The sequence below is a fragment of the Olea europaea genome, chromosome 4 (genome assembly GCF_002742605.1).
Source record: "Olea europaea var. sylvestris chromosome 4, O_europaea_v1, whole genome shotgun sequence".
Classification (NCBI taxonomy): domain Eukaryota; kingdom Viridiplantae; phylum Streptophyta; class Magnoliopsida; order Lamiales; family Oleaceae; genus Olea; species Olea europaea.
Window position 1 is genome coordinate 17,576,182 of NC_036240.1, and position 14,870 is coordinate 17,591,051.

At 34.1% G+C, this 14,870-nt stretch overlaps 2 protein-coding genes across 2 annotated transcripts; both read right to left on the minus strand.

The window, feature by feature from the left end:
- Positions 1-315: 315 nt before the first annotated feature.
- Positions 316-1,657, minus strand: LOC111393860 (uncharacterized protein At5g39865-like). Its single transcript, XM_023019606.1, has one exon. It carries the CDS (start codon positions 1,425-1,427, stop codon positions 606-608), a length of 822 nt encoding a protein of 273 aa, XP_022875374.1. The 5' UTR covers positions 1,428-1,657; the 3' UTR covers positions 316-605.
- Positions 1,658-9,080: 7,423 nt separating this feature from the next.
- LOC111393861 (probable LIM domain-containing serine/threonine-protein kinase DDB_G0287001) lies at positions 9,081-13,065 on the minus strand. Its single transcript, XM_023019607.1, has 3 exons — positions 12,502-13,065; positions 11,334-12,414; positions 9,081-9,684 (listed from the first exon to the last, which is right to left on the minus strand). The coding sequence occupies exons 1-3, from the start codon at positions 12,915-12,917 to the stop codon at positions 9,382-9,384; spliced, it is 1,800 nt and encodes a 599-aa protein (XP_022875375.1). The 5' UTR covers positions 12,918-13,065; the 3' UTR covers positions 9,081-9,381.
- Between the last annotated feature and the right edge of the window lie 1,805 nt (positions 13,066-14,870).

Genomic DNA, 14,870 nt, shown 5'->3' on the forward strand with positions numbered 1-14,870 from the left:
GTGGAAAATGACTAAAGTGAGGAAATCAATCAGTTTTTCATCAAAGTTTCATCTTTTCAATGACATATATCTTGGAGAATAATTCGTTTATTTGAACCAAGCTATTGAGGGCTCGTTCTAACCATAATAACAAAGCATTTTTACGATTCCCCATTCCTCTAACCTGTAACGACACGAATCTAAGCATAAGCCTTTAACTCATACATACTGTCGGTAAAGCATGCACAATTAGTACCAGTATTCAACTTAAGTATGTCATAAGGTAGAAGACTTAGAGATCGAATATTAGGGGATGTAGTAGAAAGTCGCCAGGGGTAAAATGGGTAATACCGTAATAGCAATCCAACACGTTAAAGCACCACTAAATTGCAAAACAACGTTAACAAATGAACAAACTATAGCAATCCAAACGGATTCATTTGGACCTAATTTTCCTTGCCTCTATTTCTAGCAAGTAAAATCAGCAAGAAGATATGAAAAGCTACCACACATCTCCATGAAAACTAAACATAAGTGCTTAAAGATTAAGCATTTTGTTCCAATCAATGTTACATATTTTAAAGCCTAACTAATAATTAGACTCTGATGTGATTTAATCAAATGATTCAGAAAGAGGCGCATGAACAAGATGGGCACCTGGTGAGACCATTCTCATTGCAGGAAGTACAACTCTTAAAGCCACATTTCTCGCTGTAATACTTATGGCTTCCATTGCACTCTTGGCAGAGGATGAATCTGTACCCACCACATGCCTCGCACCCACGAGCGTCCGCTGGGAGAAGACCCTGCAGGTATTTCTTGAGCTCGCCGCTCTCGTGGAGCTGCCTCACCTCCTCAGCACCACCAATGTACCTGCCGCCGATGAAGACTCGGGGGAGTGTTAGTTTGGATTTCTCAGGTTCACCAAAGATCTTCTGCAGCTCCTTAATGTAACCCGAGTCCATAGAAACATCCCTTTCGTCAACAAGCACATTGAAGGAACGCAGGATAGTTAGGACGGTCTTGCAGTCCTCAAATGTGTGGCGAAGAATCCGCAGACTCGTAAAGTAAACCATTATAATATTCTCGGCCCTTGGGATCCTAATCACCGGCTCCGATTTCACATCAGCGGCCACATTTTCCGGCAATGGAGCCGGAACCTGACCCTCATCCCCGTAAGGTTTGGACTCCGAATGGTCGGGCAGTAAAGATAGGGTCCGTAGAAGGAAATTGGAGCTGCGAACCCGATGGCAAATGGAGGGCTTCCTGATGTATGGAGTAGGTGAATCAAGGGCAATGTCACCGTCACCGGCGCTGATTTTATTGTATCTATAACCGCTATCTTCTTCAGAGAGTAGAATCTGTATATCTTTCAAGGAAGAGCAAGCAAATTTGGGGGACGACGCGTTGTGGAGTCGAATCCTTGATTTGCTTCGTCTAAGCCACATGGGTTCTGAGATTCAATCAATTTACAAGACGCCAAATCACAAAAAATTACAGAATAATCGAAAAGGTTGTGTGTGAATCTTGAACTTGTTTAAGAAAACTGGTGGCTTTGGAGGTAATGAGGAAGAAGCTGGAAAGGCAGAAAGGGTTTGGCGTTGGCCCGTTTGAGTTTGGCGGTTGGGCGTGGGGTGTTGCTTAAGGTTCGGCTTTTTTTTTTTTTTCACCTTTTTTTAAAAATTTTATATTTCTTTTTGGGAGGGGTTGAAGAAAAGAGAAATGAATGGAATTGAATAGATTTTGGTTGGCAGAGAGAGAAAAGTTTTGGGAAAAAAATATTCTTTTATGGACAGTCAATATTTGTTCAAAAATGTGTGTATTGTATCAAAATAAAGTAATATTGTTTCATATAAAAAACCTAGAAATGGTATTGGAACGCACAATCTGCCCTACGATGAATTGCAATTAATTAGTAGAGAAACAGATGATTAAATAACTTTTACCTCTTAACTTTCTTAATAATGAATTATGTGAAATTAGTGCGGTCAAATTTGGTCATATAAATTTAAGATAACTCTGGGATGTTTGGTACCAACTTGCAGTATCTAAATTTAGGGTGTATTTGATACACCAAATTTTTTCATAGAAAATGTAAATATAATTTTATTTTCCAACTTTATGATATTTAATAGGGTTTTATTTCCATGAAATTGTATTTTCTCCCTTGTCTCGGGAATTGATCTTTTCTTGATTTTTAAGGAAAATCAATTCTCACCATTTTGGTGAGAATTGGAATTCCATGTTAATGTAGTATTTTGTTTTGTTTTGTTTTTTTTTTTTTGTTCTTTTTTTTTTTTGGTTTTTTGGTTTTTTTTTTTTTTTTGTGTGTTGGTAATGAAAACAAATCTTAAAATTTATTGAAAAAAAAAAATATTTCCTTTTAATTGACAATTTTTATGTAAAACAAAGTCAAGCGAACACCCAAAGATAGATGATTTTCTTAAATTTTTTTTTTTTTTGTTTTGGCAATGGAAACAAATTTCATTTTCAATACTAATAAATTCTATCCCTTTAATTAACAACTTTCATGTAAAACAAAGCCAAACGGATATCAAAAAATACTTTAATTTAAACATTTTTCACGTGAAAAATTATACTAATCAAACACAATAATTTACAATTCTCAAGAAAATAATTTCTCGTCAATTCAATTCCCTAAAATTCGTTTTCTTTCAACTCAAATTCCACCTTTGCAATCAAACGGACCCTTAATATAACTCTTAGGGTCTGTTTGATTGCGAAGATAGAATTTGGGTGGAAAGAAAATGAATTTCAGAGAATTAAATTACCTAGAAATTTTTTTCTTGGAATTTGTAAATTATTGTATTTGATTGATATATTTTTTTACGTGAAAAATGTTGAAGTAAAAGTGTTTTTGGTGTTCGTTTGATTTTGTTTTACATAAAAATTGTCAATTTAAGGAATATTCACTTCTACCATTATTCCTAGAATTTGCTTCCATTGCCAAAAAAAAAGGAATAAAAACGATCAAAAAAATCATTTATATTTAGGTGTTCGTTTGACTTTGTTTTACATGAAAATTGTCAATTTCAGGGATATCCTCTTTTACAACTATTTCTAGAATTTGTTCCCATTGCCAACAATTAAAAAAAAAACAAAAAGCAAAAAAAAAAAAGTGGAAAATCAAAAACCACCTACCCCTAAGAAAATAAAAGGTGGAAAATCACACTTTAAGGTGTTGTACCTAGAAATTCATGGAAAATCAATTCCTTGAAAAATTTTGTCAATCAAACAGGCCAAAAGTGGAAGTTGGAATTCGAATTTCAAGTTCCATGGAAAATTTCGTGCAATCAAACGGGTCCTTAGATGTTTAATTGGATCTATTTTTTTGTATTTTTTGCCATGAAAAAATGTAAAATCGCCAAGCGTATATCTGTAAAACAATGCACGATCTAAAATTTTTCGTCCGCAAATAAAAATTTTGGAATTTTTGTTTTTTTTTTTTTTTTTTTTTAACGTTACACGTAAATAGTGGAGGCGAAAATGGTATTAAAAATAGCGAGGTCTTATGTCAGAAAACATGTCATTTTTGTGGGCATTAGGACGAGGGAATGTGGAATTTGTTGTGAACAACTCTAATTAAACAATTATTCTGGAAAAAGCTGAAATCCAGAGAAGAGACCAACATCGAATTGGGAGACAAGTGCACAAGTTTTTGCCGTTAAATAATAGAGGTTGAAGAATCAATCAAAGCGGGTGGTGGATTCTGAAAAGCTTCATTTGTTACTGACCCAGTTTCACGTGTCCCAGAATACCCACAACCATCGCGTCCTTGGCACTGGCACATGTTGTTTGGCAGAAGAATTTCTATTTTTACTTCTATGTTTTGTACAATAATTTACTAAATAAAGTACCTTAGGTCTACTTTTAGAAGTTTTTTCAATCAACGAACACTGAAAATTTTTTATTTTTTTTTTATTCAAATGTGTTCAATAACAACTTCTTAACTTCAACAGTTTTACCAAACGGGCCCTAATTATTATTGATGACTTGTGAAGATCTTGCAACTAATAGGAGAAACTATTAATAGCCTTTAAAGACCTACATGAAAATAGATTGTAACCGTTCAACGCAATTCTCCACCGACAATGAAAAATTACCTCATAATCAAAGGGATTTTATTTCCTAGTTTATGAGCGGTAATATATACACCTTTGTTTTTCTCCTAATTAAAATTATTGGAGTTTTGTCTCTTATATACATGACCCACGATCGGGGTCATACTTGTGTTTCACGGGACCTGAGGCGAATTTCAAAATTTAGGCTTCTAAATTATAGCAAACAATAATTTTTATTTTTATTTTCGTTTATAAGAGTTTTATTGAATTAAATTTGTTGAGTTAAAATCAACAATAAAACCCCAAATAAAATAAAATAAAATATTCAAAAATATTTATATCATAATGGTTAAAATGATCGCTTAAATACATCTCGTCTTGCGATTTTAAATACAAAAACATCAATTAATTTTGAATAGTCGAGTTGTTTAATCATAAGGCAAATTTATAAAAATGATAACATAGGTTAATACATAATAATTAATTAACTAATGGTGTTGACCTTGCAAAATGGACCTTTTACGTGGCCAACAAAGTATCACTCCACGTGTGTTCTTCCCTGCACAAGACACAAACGGTCAAAAGTACATGACCAATCCCAGTAAAGATGATAACAGCCACATACACTCCAACGATCAAGTTAATTGATGATAGACTGTCGTATCTTGGTGGTGACAACTCCGGTAGGCGTGGGCGTGGGTCGATTCGGTTCGGTTCTCTTTAGAACCGAACCAAACCAAACTTTTCGAGTATCTAGTAAATAGAACCGTCGGGTCCAAATATAATTATGGGACCGTTCGAGTTCGGTTCGATTTTGTACTATAATTAAAATTTTTAACATTTATAACAACATTATATAAATACAACTAATGATACATTCAATGGTTTTTGAATGTCAGAGACTAGTAAACTACCTTATTCAAATGATCGTTACGATCAAAGTTTCGGTCGGTGGAGGTCACGGCTTCGATCGGAGATCACAGTGTCGGCCGATGATTGTATTGGTTTTAGAATATTAGCGAGGCTGCAAGAGTGGGTGCGAGAGTCGAAACAACGTTATGCACTTTAGTGTAGGTATTTAGAGTTATTTAGTGAATTTAATTTTGTTTGGCTAAGAAATGAAACAATAAAATAGGTAATTGGGTCAAAGATTAAAAAATTAGAAATGAAACAAATTATTGGGCCAAAAATTTGGATTTAGAAATCGTTAATTTGTTAAGAAAAAATTAAAATAAAAATAATTTGATTTACTCAATATAAAAAAAAATTAAAAAGATTCAGTTCTTATTCGGTTTTTCAGTTCTTGGTCTAGAACCGAGAATCGAACCGTACCCGTCTGTTCTCAATTCAGATACCCGTTCGGGTATTTAATTTGACAAGAACCGTCGGGTTCGGTTCGGGAGATTTGCCCGGCCCTAATTGCCGAGCTTTTTATATAAGATGGAGGAGAATATATGAACTTAAGTTATAAAGTAACGTTACCTTTTCAAAAGGTCGGGCTCTTTGGTATTAATAGAGAGAACATCGAAAGGAGCATCGTTAGATATGAGACACGTTGACTCATCTGACGGTGATACGAGTTAATATTTGACTAGGTTGAGAACCATATAAAGATATTATGTAAAATAGAGTTAATATTTCATTTATATGTAATACTATCAACAATTTTACCTTTGGGGCTACATGCTGAATGAGAGCCCACTCGGGTCCTTTGGGCATCAGTATGAGTTAAAAAAGCAATCATACTACGTATACATAAATAGTTTATATAATCATTGATATAAACTCAGGTGACAATTTATTATTGAATTGTTTAAAATAAGGCTAATTTTTTTTTAACCAATCACATATTGACAACTCCTATTATGTCACATACTTTCAGGCAAAGTAGTATCATTCTGAAAAAGAAAAAAAAAATCGTGGATTTCAAATCGTAAGTTTGAGTTCAAGTGGGTTAGGTTTCGATCATTTTAAAATCAAACCAAATTATCCGAAAAATTTTAGTTTATGTTTCAATTGTTAAAAAATAGGTAAAAACCAAACTAAGTTCACCCAATTTTTTCTTAAAAAAAAATATATTTTACCAAAATATGTCATTTATTAGTTCAATCTATACTTCGAAAAATTTTGTTTACAATTTTTTTTTTTTTTTTTTAAGAAAATGAAGATTTATAATAAATTTCCTATCTATTTCAAAAATGAAATTGCAAGCTTAAATTTATTGTTGAACTTTATATCAATTTATTGGTTTAAGCTTGTATCGATCCACTTATATTTGCATCATAACATATAAGTTCAGAAGGTTTCGGTTCAACCGTTATTTTGAGATTTCACACCAATATATTATTGTTTTAATTTGTTTGAAAGATGTTAATTTTATGTTGCTAAAATCGTAATTTTAAACCAAATCAAATTGCAAAAAAATGATTTGATTTGATTACAAAAACGAAATTATTTTTATTTGGTTTGAAAAGAGGTCAAAATTGTCCAAATCGAGACCTATTCACCCTAACCATCATCAATTCTACACTATCGAAGTTTGGGCCATCGGACACTCGAAAAACTATGGTAGATGGGCCGGTGTGTCCAACAAGACTATGGTGCTAAATGAGCTAGCCCTGCTTGGTGTACAGTCGTAGAAGGAGCCCGAGATCAAGATGGTGGATTTTGGGCTAAGCCTATTGCTTGTGGCATGCAGGAGATAGAAGTTCAAGAATATGATGAAAAACCGATCCATACTTGGAGTCAGGGGCGGATCCAAGGGGGGTCTCCTAGAGTCACTTGACCCTCCAATTTTTTCAAGTTTTTATTTTTATTATTATTATTTTTTTGAGCTCGCTATTAAATATCAAACAAAATTGAAATATTACATTTTTAATATCATTTTAAAATACTCACGACCTAATATTTAACATCATTAATGTTGTGTGAAATGATCAATCATAGCAAATGTTATGAAGCATCAAAATAGGGCGTTCCAAACTAATATTTTGAAAATTTCGATAACAACTAACTTAAAAATTTTCGACGATTATATGCTAGCCATATCAATAAATCTTCTATATCCCCTCAAAACTCATTTCGAGAACTATATTACAAACATATCAAATAATCTAAATGAATATCGAAAATAGTTAAATGTACGTCAAACGTGTATACTAAAAAGAGACGTATAACTCGTCTTTTTTGAAAAAGATTAATTATTTTATTAATATTTAATATTTTTGCTCGACAAATTTATCAATATAATTTACATCATTTTGTTAGGAAATTTTATATGAGGTATGGCGCCAGATTTTATTTTTTTGGATGTAAAAATTCTTAAAATTTTTTTTATTACTTCATAGGGGTTATAAATTATTATACTACTTTTTCATCTTGATTTTTTTTTATATCTGAAAAAAATTTATATATAAAAAAATTAATAATTTTTAGGATTTTTTTTAATTATTGGTACCTTTTCCTCTCGATAAATTAGTCTTTTTTCAAATGACGTCAAAAATTTTATTAGGAAATTCATTAGATTATTTTTTAAAAAAATTAGTTGATTGAGAGGAAAGAGTAACAATAATAAAAAAATAATCTAAAAATGATCGATTTTTTTTATATATATAAAAGTTTTTTAGATGTAAAAATAATTAAGATGAAAAAATAGTATAACAGTTTATAACCCAGATAAAGTAATAAAAAAATTTCGTCGCTTTTTTTAAAAATTTGATTATGACTCCCTAATGTAAAATGTTGGTGTAGAACAGAACGTCGATGGCAAAAATTTTCCGAGCTTTCGACGGCACTACATTGCACAGACCCAAATTTCTAGAAACTGTCCCATCTTTTATTTTTCAAATTAAATCGTATATAAATATAATATTAATAGATATATAATAATACAAAATGGAAATTTTTTTAATTCTCACCATGCTCCCACCCTGCCTCCAAAAATCCTCTTTTAGACGTGAATGACAATGATCACCCTGCCCCGTCCACTTCTACTGAGCGTGGCTCGTGCCTAACTATCGAGCTTGACATACGCATCACGCCATATCTTGCAGACCCTGATCAGCTCTTTAGGGCCTTTGATGTCGTGTGTATTCCTCAAACCTCTATATAATATTATGTGGCACATGTGAAGAGTTTGTAAAGTTTTGGGTCTATAAGCAATTTTTAATTACAAGAAATACTTCTTGCCCAAGAAAATAGCAAAACAAAGGTAACAACATAACAAAAAAGTCAAGAGCCAAAGGCAACAGCCAAATATGAAAAGGTTGCAAGCATTAAAAACATCAAGAGAGACTGAAACATTGACCATACAAAATCAACATTCACATGACAGCATGTGCACTCATGTTACATTATTAAGCTGATCATGTCAACCTGTTTTTCTAGCTCAAAAATGATTATACTGGAATCTTGGCCAAATTAATGTAAAATAACCAAGACCATGAAGTATGAACAAGGCGTCAGCTCAATGTTATCGAATGCAACTACATTTACCAGATATTTTAGCTTAGGATTGTGGGTCAAAAGCATGTTCGCCATATAGCACTAAACACGACTTGACAATACTGATCCAAATTTAGCACGTCCACTAGAGTCGAATCCACATCACCAATTTACCAGAGACATCGAAAGCAAGGACCAAGGCAGAGTAGAATGGGATTTATTGCACCGACTCGGAGAGCTTTGTAAGAAAACTTTCAAATGGAGAATAGTGTTAAAGATTCAAACTTTACAAAAACAATATTGCACAAGGTGCCCATGTGATGCAGTGACTATATAAACTTCATTTGAAGGAAAAGAACTAACGAGCCCTATAGTATGACCTCATTGAAACACAAAAAACAAAGGGGCATCTCCTTTGGGCCCAACAGCTATCCACTATAGAGACATAAAGAAAAGCTACACATAAAATTCCAGGAATCACTCCACCATTCTGGCCCATTGTGGTGGGCACAATTCTTTACTCACGTCTTTTCTCCTTTTCCCAAGTTTATTGATAAAAATGCAAGCACTATCCGATGAATGCCAAGTCACAGATATATTAATACACGAGGATAAATCAATTCGGGATCCCGCCGTCATACAGTCAGCAAAAATAGCTTGTCAATATATTCATGCTCACATTTACTTTCCACGTTTATACTTTACCATACTGTGGTAAAGAGAGTATATAGCACTAGAAGAAAATTAGAACTTAATTTCTCATTTTCATTTTTCCTGAGAGGAGCGGGGTAGGAGTGGATTTCACAACGTATATCTTGTATAGGTCTTCAATTATACAACATCAAGTACCAGTAAACTGGGTTGCAGGGATAATTTATTACCTAACGCTATTGATGATATTGTTGCTGGTACGCGTCAAAGTCATTAGAATTTCAGAGAATTGAGGACGTTTTGAAGGGCAATTGTTCCAGCACTTGATCATCAAAGATCTCAGGATTTGAGGGCAGTCCTTTGGAATTTCAGGTCTAAGCCCACATGCAGCTATTCCGACAGCAGCCTGCACTGGTGAATAAGCTGAATAAGCAACCTCACCAGTAACCATCTCCCAAAGTGTCATCCCAAAACTATAGGCATTGCTCATCCATGTCTCTGTAACATTTTCTGGATCACCTGCAATTATCTGTTATGACTAAGGACAGGTTAGAGAAGCAAGCGTTGTTGCAATTTATCGTGAAGAAAGTTGATATGCAGATTAGATTGGGAAGAATAGGTTGCAAGTAACATGATGAATAACAAATTGCATCCGCTATCAAAAACGAAAAAGATTATCAGTGCAGTAGGCAGATGAATTAATAGATTGCATTCAGTGCAAGCATTTAAATTGTTACAGTAAAACCTCAAACTCTGCCCTCTCCATTGGAATTTCATCCACAAAACCAAGAATTAATAGAATTGTTGATGTCATGGCACCAAGAAAAAAGAGTGGAATTAATGATTTGAAAAGGAGGGCTAGGCCTAGCAAAGGATCGAATCTACTTGACCCATATTCTGTTACAGTTATGCCAAGTGCTTATAGTGTAGTGGACAGATGACAAATTTCACTTGAATTACAAAAACTTCGAAAAGTAGATATAATTTGCACCAGCGTACTGGTTAAGAATTCAGTTCAAGTGTTAAAATGTTTACAGTAAAACCTCAAATTTTACTCGAATTCTAAATAGAAACACCTCGCTAATAACATAAGATAAAATGTTGAACAGATAATATTCCTATTAATAATTTCAACTACCCATGCCCCTCCAAAATCAAAGAATGCAATACTAAAGGTAGTGACACTAAAGACTCCTAAAAGAAAACTCGCCCCAACCAGCACCACAATCACCAAGAAAGGGACAAGTAATTTTAAAAGAAATGAAATGTTCATAAAGCGGGCTCCAGTGACAAGAAAGATTTCATGAACTTGTGTCAAATTACAAATAGGATGAAGCCAATCTGTTTTGTTTATTCCGTTAGGTTGTTCCTCAGGTAGAACTAAAGCAAGAATCCAAAAAAGTATAAAGCAACGAAATAAAGCAAACATGTTAGGCACGCCAAAATAATGATGATGGGATGTAATCAAGACTAAGACTTGAGATCCCAGCTAAACTACAAAGAATTTAAGTGATACACTCGAGAGCATACTGTTTAAGCCATGTACTTTTTCCACTATTCTTATCTTCAATTTTTTCTTTTTTGTTTTAACTGTCAAGATAAACAATATTGCTACAAAGTTATCCAGCTACTATTACAATTAATGATGACCAATAAACAAATTAAATCATATTAACTTTGTCATGACAGACCATTAAACATTCAGTCTGCAAACATTGCAAGAGAAACACTTTATGGTGATATTAGAAATATAGAAGGCAAAATCAGTTTCAAATTAATTAAACTATCTCAAAGGACACCACAACTGGTTGGTAGTATACAAGTCATATGGATTCTGTTCATGGAAGGAAAATCAGTTCATCTATGATATTTAGATACAAAAACATCGTTCTTCTAAAATTATGATGTGGAAATCTGAGAAGACGAGAACAACAGAAGCTAAATGTTTAAAAATTCAGTTGGTGAAACAAATGGAGATGATGATGTTTTCTAGGATTTAAAGATTAATTTTTTATTAATAAACTCAAGGATCAACAACTCTGTAAATTCCTTCACAGCGCTATAATTGGTATGATTTAGTGCCTCGACGAAGAGATGCAGAATCCACAATATGCATCAACAAATAATAACCTAGAGAAAGTATGTCAAACAGAAAATAAGGGAAAGAAAGGGTGTTACCTCAGGAGCCAGCCACCTATAGCCGTCAGTTTCATACTCCATAGCCTCACCAACATTGTTGCAAGCAACAACAATTCCCATATCCCCTAAGCATGCATTCCCACGTTTATCCAATAAGATCCTCTGAGCATTCAAATCTCTGTATGAAACACCATGATCATTCATGAACTTAATTCCCTCTACCACATCAGTTGCAATCCTTAAAATCTCTTTAGTTTGAAGCCTTTTGTTCTTCATAATCAAGTCATGAACAGATCCACCATCCATTAACTTTGTCACGACACACAACCCATGATTCTCATCAATGAAAACCCCGTAAAACTGTAAGATATTCTTATGCCCACAAATCATCAACTCCAACAAATCTTTTCTTAGCTCAAATTCGTAAGCATTTCCTTTATCACACCCCTTGAGCTTCTCAATGCCAACTTTTTTACCCCTATAAACACCCTTAAATGTACTCGGTCCAGTCTGATCAATAATCTCAACATTATCACAATTCAACAACCACTTCCCAATCCCATCCTTACCAGAAATCACAGTCTGCCATTCATTGACCGAAACCACAATTAAATCATTGGGCAAAGGATTTTGTAACTGAATCTTCGGGTCTAGAGTCTCAACCCCATTTCTACTATTCTGATCGCCAAAATCCTCTTGAATTTCTCCTAGCTCTCTCCCTTTGGTACTCTCTTGTTGGCACCCACAAAGCCCAAACGGGAGCTTAATGGAATTAGTCTTCGGCTTCTTCAAAGCCAATTTAAGGGCATTTCCGATTTGGGTTTTGAACACTGTTTCCTGCCCAGACTGAACCAAAAGCAAAACTATTCCCAATGTGAATCCTTTCTTCTCAAAGATCTGCAATTTTTTACAGCAAATCGAAGCATTGTCAAGGGCCCCAGACATGGATGACCAAGAAACTGCTGAGTTACATGCAAATGTCAGCTTGAACACACACCCGTTTACTTCATCACTAGACATATCTTGTATCACTATAGCTGGATGGTCCTCCACTGATGCTTGCTCTATTAATTTTATATGTAAAAACACATCCTTCATTTCAAATCCCGCTTGCGCATAACTATCAATAAACAAAACCCAGTAATTATAACAGGATGCTTATAATTAATTATGAGCAAAAGAAAGAAGAGAAATCAAATCACTGAACCTGAGGGGTAAAGAATCGTAATGCTTGCGAAGATTAGACACCAATTTTTCAGGAAGTTGACTACCAGGGTACAACTGAGTCAAGCTTCGCACAACACTGCTCCACACATGTTTCCGGCAAGTCTCGGTCTGTCCGCTCGGGGTTGAAACCGGCGGGTCTCTGGCCGAGTCGAGATTTAAAGTGTTTTTGAGAGAAGCAATGGCCTCGGATACATTTCGGCTAATCCTCTGGAACCGCTTCTGCATGGCGGAGGTGTCTTTGAAAGCTGCGGCGGCGGAGGAGGAGGTGGTGGAGGAGGATGAAAGGTTGCTTTCCGGTGGACATTCGGATCTGTCTTGGGTTCGCATTAAAACTTGCTCCACCATATCCTCGTCAGTGCTAGTTCGACTTGACCAGCATTCCAAAGCCGCTGCCATGGCTAGAAGAGAACGAGTCTGGAGGGAGTAAAATGTGGACTCGGCTCAAAATACGGCCGAATTAACACCGATTCGAGGGCGAGTAAATGAGTCAGTATACTGTACTCTAAAAAGGAACATGGAGTGTGCGCGTAACGAATGATAAATAGTGTGGGGTGGGAATAAAGAGTGGCGAAAACCACGATGCATAATCATGCTGGGAAATAATTTAAATTTCGTACAATGTCAAATTACATGTTGGATTTTTTGTAGTACTCGTTAAAATGTCAAAATATGTCAGAGTCGAGAATTCACGTCTTGTTTTACCATGAATTTAGAGGTTTTGTTGATCATTTACTCAAGTCACGACATTTTAACTCTCGATTGGATAAGAGAGAAACGCAGTATATGGTCGAACCTATTCGATGTCCAAAATATTATGATTTGTATGATTCGAAATTTGAGATGTATTAATTGAATAGATGATTGGATCTTACCAAATGCATGTAGAAGTTTTGAGTTATTCTACATATACAGAAGATTAAGTGTACAGAATACACACATCAAGATTTTTTGGCAATAAAATATTCATGTGGAGTCCATTCACTTGTGAGAGTCTATACACATTCTGTATACTTAATCCTCTGTACACCTAGTATAAATCTAAAGTTTTTTCTTGATTATGACATATAGAAAATGTGACTCGCACCTTTTCCAGAATTGGGATTTATTAATTTTTATCAATCCATAACTGAATAAACCACCATAAAAAGGTCACTTGTCGACGGTCGAACCTTGGATTTGCTTCTAATGATCACCAGTTTGAGTCCCCTCAGAGCCATCGAAGTGATAATCTACTGTAAATTTCAGGGCCCCGTGGGATTAATCTAGGTGTGCGTAAGCTGACTCGTACACTCTCGGTCATTAAAAAAAAAAAAAAAAGAGTCACTTGTGCTAGATTTGGTTCAATTTATGTCTCCAGATTAATGTGAATTTCGTTGAGTCCAACACACATTTTTCTTAGCCTAATATTTGACAAGGTCTTATTGTGTTAATTATGTAAAATCTAGTTTTGATTCAATGGATTGAAAGTGTTAGAATAATACAATAATAATAACGATTTTCAAAATTACGTCATTTTTTGTTTTCATAATTTTACTGAATAGACGTGTCAAACTTGCCAACACCTCGATAAAGGTGTCCAATTATATAATGATAAGGTGATTTGGGATAATTTGCCAACGTTTTTCTTTATTTTCTTTCTTTCATTTCTTCCAAATCTATCAAGAACATGTTCAAAATTTTGCAAAAAATTAAACCACTTATGGAAATGGGTGAATTTAAATCTCTAGTCCCTGAACTTTACTTTTATTTATAATTAAATTATTGAACATTAATTTGAAACAATCATACTACTATATATTAATTGAATAAAGCCATATGGCCAGGGTTAGGGACAAACTCCCCTGTTTTCCCCCATGTCCCCAACCCGGACAAGAAGCAACGTTGATTTTAATTTGAAGTGGCGCTCCTGTTTTCCCCACTGTCCCCAACCTTGGACAAGAAGTAGGGTTGATTTTAATTTCAAGTAACTACATAATTTCATTACCCTTTTGTTTAACCACTTAGTAGAACGAGTGGTGTGAATTTAAAAATAGGAAAAATCTCCACGTGTTCTGCCAAGTCGGTAAAATATATTTCACATGTGATCATTGAACCTTTAACTTACTTGCAATCAGGTCATTGAGGTTTAAATTTGAAGTAGATTCATGTCGTTGAATTTTAATTTCAAGGTTCTAAAAATTTTATTTTTAATGTTTTAATATTATTCAAATTATTTTAAGATAATTAAATAAATAAAATAATACATAATAAATAGTTAAAAATTATAAATACTCTAATTAATTAATAATTTCTAGATAATTTTCAAAATTTAAAAAACTAGACATTTTGAAATTTTCAACTAGTTCCTAC

Coding starts and splice junctions, on each gene's coding strand:
- LOC111393860 (XM_023019606.1), bottom strand. CDS start 1,427: ATGTGGCTTAGACGAAGCAAATCAAGGATTCGACTCCACAACGCGTCG.
- LOC111393861 (XM_023019607.1), bottom strand. CDS start 12,917: ATGGCAGCGGCTTTGGAATGCTGGTCAAGTCGAACTAGCACTGACGAG. Junction 12,415..12,501: donor TACGATTCTTTACCCCTCAG/GTTCAGTGATTT, acceptor GTTTATTGATAG/TTATGCGCAAGCGGGATTTG. Junction 9,685..11,333: donor ATAGGTGGCTGGCTCCTGAG/GTAACACCCTTT, acceptor TAGTCATAACAG/ATAATTGCAGGTGATCCAGA.